Genomic DNA, 12,748 nt, shown 5'->3' with positions numbered 1-12,748 from the left:
TGTACGTACGATAAAAAGCATGATGATGTCAACTTGGTGTCTTCAACTTGCAAAAACCATTTTTCATCTAATCAAGTTTTAGTTTCTAGTTTTTGTTTTTGTAGAAACCATTTGATTTGCCAATCAAGATTTCTAATAAATAGATTTTCTAAAATTTAGGGAAACTAGTTTTGGAAAATTTAACCAATTTATGAAGAAAAACCAAAAACCAACTTTTGTGAGTTTTTAAAAGAAAAAAGCGAATTCTGATTTTTTTTAGAAACTACAAAATTTAATTAATTAATAATTAATGAATAATATTTCATAAAGAAAAATAATCATACAATTTTTGGTACATTAGCTATAATTTAAACAATAATGTGATATAATTTATTTATGTTTCATATCTGTAAAATATGAAAACCCCGAGTAACGACAAAAGAGGAATTACAGAGGTTGATAGAGCAGATGGACTATGTTTGAGATTGGATTTTGACCCATTACAGGGATAGCTGTGAATAAATTTCTGGAATGTGGATTTTGATCGGTCTTGAGTTGCTAAACATCCACACAAAAACGACATAACACATTCAATATCCAGACAAAAGAAAAGAAGGAGGATGGGTAGTAAGAGATTCAAATGGAATTTTTGTTACTACAGGTCATGCAGAAGGGAAAATAGTTTATTCAGCATTGGAAGCAGAATTTCAAGCTCTACTTATGGCTATACAATTCTGTTGGTGTCAAGGTTATACAAGAGTGATCTTTGAAGGAGATAATAAGAAGATTGATAGATATACTCAAGTCAAAAGCTTTGCAGTTTGGTTTATACAACTGGGTACGTGAAATAAGATGGTGGATTAATAAGCTTGGGGAAGTAGACTTGATGTGGACTCGACGACAAAATAATATGGTGGCTGATGGGCTAGCGAAAGCATATCTACCGGCAAATATTTATTTTCAATCTTACTATTATATTCCAAAATTTGTAACAAATCACTTACATAAAGATTATGTATCTTCGAATTTGTATTAATAATAAGATGGAAGTTATAAAAAAAAAGAAAAGAAGGGACACAAGTTAATATCATAAAAAGCATGTCTTCTTCCCCTCAGAAAGAGATTTCTACTCCCTTCATCTTCTGATTTCCCTCCCTAGTCTCACTCTTCTCTTCATCTGGTATGCCTCCCTGGTCTTGCTCTTCTTCTCCTTCTTCTTATTCTTCTTCTTCTGATTTCTCTCCGTAGTCTTGCTCTTTTTCTTCTGCTGATTTCCCGCCGTAGTCTCAGTCTTCTTCTTATGATTTTCCTCAAAGACGTAATATATATTTGGATTTTCTATCAGCTCCTTTGGCACGACAGTAAAGTTATCTGAAACAAACAGACGAATAAATGAAAGGTTTTACTCAGTTGAAAAAAAACCAAAAAGAATCAAAGAATCAAATTTACGTACGTGGGTGCATGTAGCCAATCGTGGGTGTTATTTTTGGAAGTGGATCAACCACAGTAACTGCAAAATTCAAACCTCCTACAGAACGTCCACTACGTTCCAGCGCCTTTTCTACACCCTCTTGTCCACGGACATAAACTCTGGCTGGGCTGTAAAAAAAAAACTCAAAACAAGCTTCTTTAGTTAGCAAAAAAAAAAATAGTAACAAGCAAACTGGTGGGAGGAAGAAGAAACAAACGTTATGATAGCACCAGAAGCGGTTTCGTCTCGGTAAACAAAAGAGCCGATTGCAGAGAAATATTTCTCTAGCTCCTTCTCGATAACATTGACAGGAAGGAAATTGTCACAACCCGTAACCATGATCCTAATATTGCAGGAGTATCATATTATCAACATAACCAGGCACAAATCTCTAATAAAAAATAAATAGACAAAAAATGAAAAGAGCAATTTACGTGTGTTGTGGCCGATAGAGTCGGCCTTCTTTCATCTGGTCCAAGACCTCATTAAGGTGATTTTGGTGAAACGCGTAAGACTGAATTTGTAAAATCCGTCCTCCCATGTCACTTCCATTAAGCCTCAGCGCCTTTTCTTCATCTTCTTCATTAACATAAATTAAGGCATATCTGTAAAACACAAGAAAACAAGTAGATTTTATAGTTAAGCAGCAGTTAATTTGAGCGATCAAGCTGGAGGAAGAAGCCACAAACCTGCAGAGGGTACCACTATTCTCGTCTATGGGAACATACACATGTATTATGTTTCCACATGAAGCGAAGTGTTCTCTCAAAGCATCATCGACATCTTCCCTACGAAGAGAGGTGTCGTATCCCTCCACCGCAATCCTGCTAATGCTATATATTGCAAAGGATATTAATTAATTAATTACCGTGAGACAAGAACACATGATCTATCTAATTACAGATACAAATCTCAGAAAGAAACGAACCTGCTTTCTCGAATCTCTGCATCACTATCCTTCGATTCCAGAATCTACAGACCCTAAGGTACAAAAGATCTATTAAGTAAATTCTACTAAGAAGAAACCATTACTTGTGAAAGCGATAAGGATCGAAGAAGAATGACTTTGATGGCGGATTCCTGCATGGTTAGGTTTTGGAGATGCAATAAGATTTTCTTCCGGTTCTAGGGTTTAATCTTCATGGAATCTTTTATTAGTTATCTGGTTTGGGGCCGTAAATTTCCTTCTCGTTGGGTCTTGCCTTTAGTTTAGGCCTGGACTAGGCCTGTTCACTCATGTAACAATCAAGTGTTTGTTAGTTTAGTTATATACTTATATGGGTTTTCCCCAAAATAACTCTAAATAAAAAAGATTTATGGGTCAATCATCTAAATTGACAACCATGTGTTTCGTTATGTTCACAAAGTTACTCTGTATAGTTGGGATCTAGGGATTGAGTTTCATCGTTTCAAAGTTGGATACTTTTTTTAGTTCATTTCAGTATCTAAATACTTGAAATATCCACCCTGTAAGAACCCAACCCAGGAAAGATTTGTTCTGAATTTTTACAGCACAGCTCGCATTTATATCTTTGGACATGCCGATGTAGAGACGAAGGCGCTGGAACTTAGTGGAGGTCATGTGGAAGGCTTGACTACTATTGTAGTTTACTCGGGTTTTCCCATTGCCTAAAAAAAAATCTTAAGTGTGGCTACACTGTCCCGTGTACGTAAATTTGATTCTTGATTCTTTTTTGACAAAGTAAAATTAAACTTTGAATTGTTACAAAAAAAAAACTTTGAATTTAATTCGTATGTTTTTTTTGTTTTAGGTTTTATTGGATCGCTTGGCAGAGGAGAAGCGCTTGGCTAAGAAGCAGAACACTGCCAAGTAAAAATCTCTTCTCTTTGGAGAAGACATATGCTCTTTAATTTGTGGTATTAACTTATGATGCAACGTAGCCTTTTTTCTTTTCTAGCTCAGTAATCATTAATATGTGAACTTGGTTGGCTAAATCAATAAGCAAGTTTTTTAGTTAGCAATTTATTGTGCACTCACGTTAGTAGTTAGCCTGTCATGTATTAGTTCTCGAGATATCTTTAAGACATTTTACCTGTTTCTTTGGTGTAAATTTCTTGTATTTCACAACTTGAGAAGAGAAATGATAGTTTTGGAGAAAACGGTTAACTGAAATTATCGCGTCGCGTCTTTTTAATCAGAAATAATAGAGAAGCGTACCATACTAACATAAGTATGTAATCGTTCATTCAGTTGATTCATACTTATGTTAGCATTGTTTTAAAATCATTTTACAGATGAATTTATTGATTGATTCATTGGATATGAGAAGAGAGAAGAACTCTTCGTTGTGCAAACACATGGAATTGAAAACATTTAGAGTAACTCATTATATCAAAGACCAAACAAAAGGCTTTCAGTAAAAAAAAACCAACGGTCTACAAACTTACCACCATCATGGCCAGTTAAAATTTTATTCGAAAAAGGGACAAATTTAAGACATCATTACATCATTTGAGATCGAGGTCATCTTTTCTCTTACGGCGATTTAGGCTTTGGACATGTGGATGATCAAGTCGACCACACGGGTACTGTAACCCCATTCGTTGTCGTACCACGACACAAGTTTCACGAAGTTGTCACTCAATGCGATTCCAGCCTTTGCGTCAAAAATGCTCGACCTGCTGTCACCAACGAAGTCAGTTGAGACAACATCATCCTCTGTGTAACCAAGGATTCCCTTTAGCTTTCCCTCAGATTCCTCCCTGTGTATATAGTAACAATCCAATCAGTTAAAGAGTTAATCGTACAAAAGATATGATGATGAAACTAGTAACGAACTGGAACCGAAGAAAGGTTACTTGATAGCCTTCTTGATATCGTCGTAGGTTGCGGCTTTCTCGAGTCTAACCGTGAGGTCAACAACTGAGACATCAACGGTGGGAACACGGAAGGACATTCCTGTCAACTTTCCGTTGAGCTGTGGAAGCACTTTTCCGACAGCCTTGGCAGCTCCGGTGCTGCTGGGGATGATGTTGAAGGAAGCGGCTCTTCCACCTCTCCAGTCCTTCATTGATGGACCATCAACTGTCTTCTGAGTAGCTGAAATAATAACACGAGAACCCCCATTAGCTCCTCTTACAGGCAACAAGTTTTGTGGTGTAACATTCACTGAAGATAGAGAAATTTACCAGTGATAGAGTGGACGGTGGTCATAAGACCCTCAACAATTCCAAACCTGTCGTTGATAACCTACAAGAAGCAACCAAATATTCGAAAATAGGATTAGAAAGTGTTATTGAAATAGGCGGTGAATGATATGATATTCTGTACCTTGGCAAGGGGAGCAAGGCAGTTAGTGGTGCAACTAGCGTTGGAGACAATGTCAAGGTCGGACTTGTACTCGTGCTCGTTGACACCAACAACAAACATGGGAGCGTCTTTGCTTGGGGCAGAGATAACAACCTTCTTGGCACCACCCTAAAACACCAAATCATTCATTCAGTTAAAAGATTGTCATCGAATAAGTATACATACATGTTAGGTTCCAATTTATACTAATACTCTTGCAAGAGCTACATGAGTAATCCTAGAATCCAACTAGCTATATGCATACTACTACACATAATGCCATGTAACATCAAAAGAAGATGAAAAGCAGAACCTTCAAGTGAGCAGCAGCCTTGTCCTTGTCGGTGAAGACACCAGTAGACTCAACAACAAAGTCAGCTCCAGCCTCACCCCACGGGATATCCTCAGGGTTCCTTCAAATGTAAAAACATTCCAAAAAATCAAAATTCCACAACTCTCCATAGCATAAGAAAGAGAGAGAGAGATTTATGCATGTAAACCTGATGCCAAAAACAGTGACTGGCTTCTCACCAAAGAGAAGGGTCTTCTCATCCTTCAACTTGAGTTCATTGTGCTTCCACTGCCCGTGAACACTGTCATACTTAAACATGTACGTCTGCAACACAACATATTAAATTTTACAACGTCACACATAATCAACACATCAATGAAGAAACTCTGACCATGTACTCGGTGGTGATGAAGGGATCGTTAACAGCGACGAGCTCAACATCGTTCCTCTGAAGGATCACTCTCGCCACCAAACGCCCGATTCTTCCGAAACCTTCACCAAACCGCCACCATCAACCTCAGATTCCCTCCCACAGATCTAACCTAACCAAAACCTATGATAAGACGATTCAAAAACAATACTCACCGTTGATTCCGATCTTAATCTTCTTGTCAGCTACACAAACAAACAAGAGACAAATCAAAAACACGATCAACGACGAAGCTAGATCAACAAGAGCGAAGAAACTCACCCATTTCAGAGATTGGAGATGACGAGAGAGAGAGAAAGCAAGCTCGAATGTGAAAATAGTTAGCTAGTGAGTGAGAGAGTTTGGTGAGGCTTTTGGCTTATATAGCCATCGAGATTTTGATCGTGTGGCTGAGATTTGTTCTTGGGAAAAAAGGTTACCGATGAGATTTGTTCATTACTTTTAAGATTATTTACCCTTTTTGCCACTGTTTTGGCCAGTGGTTTATGGCAGGATTAACAACTAATGGCGAATATTCGAGGATTTAAAGCTTAATTATAAGAATATTTTTTTTGTACAAAGATATTTTTATAATTTGGTGTTCTATATTTATCAAATCGTGACTTCATATTGAGACACATAGGTGCTCCACTTTGAGAGCTTTGTTTGGTCAAATGAACGTCAAAGACTTTATACAAACGGTATGACTCTTGGCTTTTGCCAATAGTCTCCTTCTTCTAATCCTAACTTTCTCATTTGATTTTTCTTTTATTTATGTGTTAGTTGAAAGCGTATAAAACTATTTAATCGCGTATTCATATGGATCCATGTACACCCTGTGAATAACTTAATTTATCAGCGGTCAACAGTTTATCACATATCTAGAATGTTGAGATCTCACTATAGCATGTAATTATGTAGTTGGACACACGTATGATACAACACCATCAAGTGGGTTTTTTCTTTTTGCAAAAAAAGTTTTCTATTCAATGCGAGAGCTTACGGATCATACAACAGTTTTGCTAGCTTATTTTTAGCTTCTAGGGTGATAACCAAAACAGAGGAGGCAAGCAGAAAGGCAGAAAGCGCCTAAAAACCACTTAGAATTAGCTTAACCCAACTGGCTCAAAGTTTAGTAGTTGAATTAGCATGTTAAATAAGTATGTGAGGGCATTAAAGCTTTCAAGTAAGAATACAAATTATATTGATTTTTTTTTAAAAGCTAATTAAATATCAATATATTTGTGAAATATTCAATTTTAAAATCTTTAATAATGATGGTTTTATTGTACCATAACTCGTCAAGTGTATGTTACGTATTAAGCGTGGCAATTCCTTAAATTGTTGTTTATTTTGTGGACTTCTCATATGTTTTTCTAAAATCCATATCATTGTCCGTCTTTATCCCTTTATCTTGAAGTGTTCACAATGTTCTGTGTAATCCTAAAGATGGAAAAGAACAAAAAATATATCACTATCAAGGTATATGTTGACATTCGATTCTTAAAGAACGTAAAAAGATAGATGCAATTATTGATGCAAACCCTCATGACAAGAAAATGATTGATGCAAACTTTTTAGCAAATGTAATCTTATCCATGTAAACCTGCTTAGAACCAATGTTACTCCAGTTTGGTCTTATGGTTTATGTATTCACTAATCATTTCAATTAACTCACCACATATGCAAAGATCTGCATAGGTTATACTCTTTTGTTTGCTTTGAATTTTGACTAAATAGTGGAACTGCGTATCCGTGAATTCAAGAAATTATTAAGGTCACAACTGATACATTCAAACTGAAATTGAAGTTACCTCTCTTATGATCCTTCCAAAGTGTAACATGCAAAAATACAATTTGAGGTCTTATTAACATGCAAGTTGAATCCAAGTTGATTATGTTACATTTGAGCAAGTACATTCTTTTTTCTTCTCATTAGGTAGGAAACAAAAAGGCGGAAATGTACAAAGGAAATGATAAAACATTTATTTACAGTAGACAGTTTTTGTGATTAGATAAATTGTTGATGGTTTTGGACGAGAAGTTCTCATTCTCTCATCTCACTCCTCTGTACACAGCACCTGGTTGAAGATCCATGTTTTCTATGTTCCTAAAACCATCAAACTGCAGACATGTCCATCCCCGTCTAGCTAGAAAATCACGGTAGTCTTCTTCCGTGTAGAAGACTTTCTCTTCTGTATGGACTGGTAACTGGTTGGATTCATCATAATGGCAAACTCTAATAGCTAGTCCTGTACAATTAAGTTTTGGATATTGACAACTCAGTAACCGTATTTGGGTGTGAGAAACAGATGGGAATGTGGTGAATCTTACCATCATCCACATGAAGTAGATAGTTCCCTAAGGGCATGTCTCGATCAAGACAACGAACAACCTGGTCTTCATCCTCTAACCAAAAAGCCCGTCGTGTTCTTAACCCAAAAGCGGATCTGATAGTGTCTTTGATTGCTTCAGTGCTACCATCAACGCCGATTCTTCTTGTATAGTCGCCAAATTTAACAGTTATGACCCTCCCACCAAAAGGCTGACCATGAGAATCCCCACCTGCTTGTATAACATAAATAAAAAAGCTCTAATTAATTACAAGAGAGTAAGACATAATAAGCAAGCAGAGGAACAAACCATGTGAAGCAACCTCAAAACTGTTTGAAAAGTTCAAAAATAAATGTTTGAGGCTTTAAGTTATTATACTTGCCGTTTCCAGGAGTCTCTCTCCAATTCCAAGGAGGAACTCCATTTGCTGCAACAGCATCAACTGTAGCGATCGCAAGAGGATGACCATCATGATCAAGACGCCTTTCAAGGTTTAACGCTGGCCTTCCATTAGCTAAAACATAGATTTTAAAAAAAAAAAACACTTATCAAAACACATACCCATTCTCTAGAAACCAAACTAAATTTTTTTTTTTTTTTTTTTTTAAACCAAACTAAATATCATTTCCTCTTGCACATGTAACTCTTTGTTTCCAATCCCAAATGCTCACAACGGAAGTTATTAACCTCTAGGATTGCTCACTCAAAAAATTTTTTCAAGAGGCAATGTGCATCCTCTTTGTAATAGAGCAATATATAATTAACACACAAAAGTCAAATGATAAGATCAGTACCTTCAACAGATCCAAAAGAGATGCTCGGATCATCAAAACCTACGATGAAAGATAAAGGTTGCCACTTTTAAACAAAAGAAACTTAAACCAAGTACCAAAAATATCATCTTCTAACAAAATCAACGAGGCTATATTAAAAACATACTCTCAAAAATAGCACTCCAACTAGTATCATCTCAGCCTAAAGCATTGCCCAAACTCTACCACCTATCTTATCAACATAAACACTAATCACATCTGCATTTCCTCAAAACAAATCAAGAAACTGAGCATTCCTAATCTCTAGCCAACCAAAGCTTATACCTTATCAGTAAATTGCATAAAGGAATCAACTTTAGCAGTGGGCGTTGCATTAGAGCTCTTGCTGTACTGCCCCGTCGCCGTCACTTTCTTGCTCCTCTCCCTAAGAATCTCTTCAATCTCCTTGTAATACGACATCTTCGCCGATCTATTCCCTCTGTCATGATGCTTGGCCTTCTTGAACTCCTTCAACAGATTCCTCCACTTGTCGGTGCACATGGTCGGAGACCGATCGAAGCCTTTCTCCCGCATCTTGGCGGAGATCTGCTCCCAGAGGTGCTGTTGGACTTAGAGGTGTTGAAGAGTCCGTCCATGCCTCGGCGGAACATGATCAGGGAGCGAGTCTCGTCTTGGACCCATGTCTCCGCTCGTTTCTTGGGGGCTTTCACTTCGTGGTCCTCGCCGCTGCTTTCTCCGAGGAGAATCTGTTGCGGCTGGAGATGGTGGTGATGATGGTTGTGGTGGGGATGTAGATCTCTTCCTGGTGTGTTGGTGGGGACGTCGATGATCATGTTGTCGCGTGCGGTGGTGGTGTTATCGTCTTTGTAGAAATCGATAGGACGAGGCTTGTCGGAAACGAACATTGCTGTCTTATCGGAGCACTGATAGAAGAGATGTGGCGACCGCAGCAATTTTTCGGTTTTTAATGTTTTTAATTTGGGGGGTTTTTAGTCTATTACAAAATTAGTGATATTTATTGGAGAAGATGCCAATTATTTAAAGTATTAATAAATATCCAAATTCGAATCTAGTCCACTTTTTAGAAAGTTGAATATGTGTAAACTAGGTGTCTTGCCCGCACATACGGGCGTAATCTTCTTATAGATATTTATTATTTTATATTTTGTTAATTCAAAAAACAATTTTTAAGTTATTATTTATATTCTTAACAAGTTTATACCAAACATAAAATAATTTATTATGACATAAAATTTCATTAAAATATATATACTAATTATTGTGTTGAATTTTTCAAAACACTCATATATTAGAAATGTTATAGACTATATTTTTATACAAAAGTTTTTTCTTCATTAATATTTAATTATATATTGTTTTATATCTTAATTTTTGTATAATAAACATATTATTTAAAGATAACAACACAATATATAAGTATTATCTTGTTTTTTAGAAATATAAAATATTTTTTCAAGATAATAACAAAATATATGAGAATTCTATTTTTAGAAATTTGAATATTATTAAAATAAAATTCGTTTTAAATTAAATATTATATATTAAAATTTATTAAGGGTAACAACGACATTGAACCAGTCTAACTTTTCACGTGAGAGCTCGATTCCGAATATTTACAATTTTTATAATAAAATTATTTAAAGATAACAACATAATATATAAGTATTATCTTGTTTTTAGAAATATTAAATATTTTTTCAAGATAATAACAAAATATATGAGAATTATCTTTTTAGAAATTTAATATTATTAATATAAAATTCGTTTTAAATTAAATTATTATATATAAAATTTTATTAAGGGTAACAATGATATTAACCAGTCTAACTTTCAATGTGAGAGCTCTGTTGCTAAAAATTACTTTGCAAATAATAGTATAGATGAAATCTATTTATCGTGTTAATTTAAAAAAAAACAAAAATAATGATTTGTATTAATTTTATTTAAATTTACAAGGTTTTTGTTTGTCTAGAGACGTAACTATATCAAAACCAAAGACTAGCTATCAAATAAGGAAAAAGGTAGACCACAACAAACCAGGCATATGATACAATAAAACCGTGGGGCATAGGACTCATCAATCGAATTATTTGTTTCCGGTTTTAATGAAACAGACAGGTTCAATAGTGCTTAATATCTTTTTCTATTTAAATTTTCAAAAGTAAAAAATTTTAGATGATGAACAATCTTCTGTAAAAAAAAGTTATATGAGCCACACTGTGGAAGCTAACAAGATTGAATTGCCAAAAACATAAGACTAATAATATATAGTCTCTCTCACCAATGCAAAAAAAAAAAAAAAATTGGAAGAAGTTGGGATGCAATGGCAAAAGAGTGCATCATGAGGATCTTAGTTCTAGAGAGACGTTTTGTTTTTGTATTTTCGTTTTTACTACATTGGAGAGAAGTTTCAGTTTCATCTTCTTTGAATAGATGCAAAATGTAACATCATTTCTTGCTTTTCCTTCTTTATATATGAATATTGTTTGTTGAAGCTTGTTACTGGATTCTTTATGGTGACATTGTTACTATCTGTTTATTATTTGATTCATATAAATCTGGAAATAAACATGTACCAACACAAATATTAAATAAAAGAAGCTGTTCATGATTCCCACTTGCTCTTCAACTTATCAGCATGCTTAAACTCAAATGTCAAGACCACAGTTTCATCCATCCTCCTCAAGACAAAGCTCTCCACCAACACATAACATTTGTAGCTCTTCCAGTTTGAACCGCTTCCATCAAATTTGTCTGATCTTTTAACCACGGCTCTGCTCTTCCACCCGAACCTCTCCTCTTCCCATTTCATCCTCGCAGTGACAACAGACCTCAAAGCAACACTCTTGTTTGCAACCCCAAACCAAACAACCCCATTTTCATCCACCCTTATTGTCTCTTTTCGATACCTTGTCCCTCAATCTTCACAACTTCTGGCTCAACTTCCATATTGACTACAACCTCACGGTTTTCTTTGTCAGCGTTTTCGCAAGAGTAAACCTCCTCCCATTTTTGGTGAAGAGTCATGTTGTAATAAGTTGAGCTCTTAAGCTGAACCTTTACGTTTCCTTCCTTTACGAATATAAAAGGTACATACCATTTCCCTACCAAAACGTTTGTATTCAGATCACTAGGAAGCTCGGAACGAAGCTGAGCTTGAATCCCTTTTGCATCATCTCTCAGACCATAGTCTGGGATGTCGAGTACTCTACGCTCCAACCTTTTCTCTTAAGGAACTTTGGTGGTTTTCCGCCAGGAGCAACCGATGTTGCAAAGTAACCTCGATCCCAAGATTTTGATTGATGGATCTCAAATTGTTGGCATACGTCATAAGGATTTGCTTGTTGTGGTTTAGCTTCAGGAAGACGGGTGAAACAAAAGCAGCAGGGGACTCTGTCTTCCTTTTTCGCATTAGCAGAAGCTTCTCTGCAACACACAACAAGAAAGTTGTACAAGTTCATATTGTATTTGTAAGATATCAAGCTCAAGACATTAGATGCATCCTTTTTAAGTTCAATGTAAACTTGAGATTGTTAATGGCGTAGTAACCAATAAAAGACATACCCTGAGTGTTTCCCGCTTCTTTTAATAACGTAGTAACGATTAGAAGACAACGGCTGGTCAAGAACCGGAATGAAAATGACACGATCGCTAAAAACCATGGGCAGGTCTTTAATGACTGTGATGGTGTATTTCATAGTCAGCTTTGCGTTCTGTGGAAACGGTAAGCCTTTGAGTGCAGACTCGTAGCAAGATCCGAAACAACACGTTGGCCTTGACTCTTCATCTTGAATTACAAGTACACCGGAGTTTGGACCTTCAGACGCTGGCTGCTTCAACTCCGATCTGTTACTTTGATATTCCGACAAACGCCTAGTAACATACATTTTGGGTTAGTTGGTAGATACTTAGATTTTAGTGGTTTTGTGATTCGTAAACTTATGACTGGATCTATTTATAGAGAGTAGGATAAGAAGAAACAATTTTTTTTGTAACCACAATAAATCAATATTTGAATTAAAGAACATTTTTTGCTTTATGTCTTAAGACCTTTCCAAGCAAGTTCTTGACTTGACTCACCCTTCATCTATTAGAAATTTTAAAATATCTAAAGCAAAAAATACTATTAATATAATGTATTCATAGAATTAAGTTTTTA

The 12,748-nt window shown here is 35.8% G+C and overlaps 2 protein-coding genes and 2 pseudogenes across 2 annotated transcripts; all 4 read right to left on the bottom strand.

Annotated features, from left to right (window-relative positions):
- Nucleotides 1-912: 912 nt before the first annotated feature.
- LOC106434785 lies at nt 913-2,567 on the bottom strand. The gene is made up of 7 exons (XM_048770299.1): nt 2,516-2,567; nt 2,379-2,422; nt 2,140-2,283; nt 1,885-2,055; nt 1,668-1,793; nt 1,433-1,578; nt 913-1,350 (listed from the first exon to the last, which is right to left on the bottom strand). The coding sequence occupies exons 1-7, from the start codon at nt 2,534-2,536 to the stop codon at nt 1,115-1,117; spliced, it is 888 nt and encodes a 295-aa protein (XP_048626256.1). The 5' UTR covers nt 2,537-2,567; the 3' UTR covers nt 913-1,114.
- Nucleotides 2,568-3,772: 1,205 nt separating this feature from the next.
- LOC125593948 (glyceraldehyde-3-phosphate dehydrogenase, cytosolic-like) lies at nt 3,773-6,026 on the bottom strand. The gene is made up of 9 exons (XM_048770298.1): nt 5,744-6,026; nt 5,638-5,667; nt 5,444-5,544; nt 5,261-5,376; nt 5,074-5,173; nt 4,743-4,889; nt 4,601-4,661; nt 4,271-4,511; nt 3,773-4,174 (listed from the first exon to the last, which is right to left on the bottom strand). The coding sequence occupies exons 1-9, from the start codon at nt 5,745-5,747 to the stop codon at nt 3,958-3,960; spliced, it is 1,017 nt and encodes a 338-aa protein (XP_048626255.1). The 5' UTR covers nt 5,748-6,026; the 3' UTR covers nt 3,773-3,957.
- Nucleotides 6,027-7,309: 1,283 nt separating this feature from the next.
- Nucleotides 7,310-9,549, bottom strand: LOC106434798 (annotated as a pseudogene).
- A 1,562-nt stretch (nt 9,550-11,111) lies between these two features.
- LOC106434773 lies at nt 11,112-12,478 on the bottom strand (annotated as a pseudogene).
- Nucleotides 12,479-12,748: the final 270 nt, after the last annotated feature.

This window comes from Brassica napus, assembly GCF_020379485.1.
Source record: "Brassica napus cultivar Da-Ae chromosome A2 unlocalized genomic scaffold, Da-Ae chrA02_Random_12, whole genome shotgun sequence".
NCBI classification, from domain to species: Eukaryota; Viridiplantae; Streptophyta; class Magnoliopsida; order Brassicales; family Brassicaceae; genus Brassica; species Brassica napus.
The sequence above is the reverse complement of the archived record's forward strand: the minus strand, read 5'-3'. Positions and strand labels throughout refer to the sequence as shown.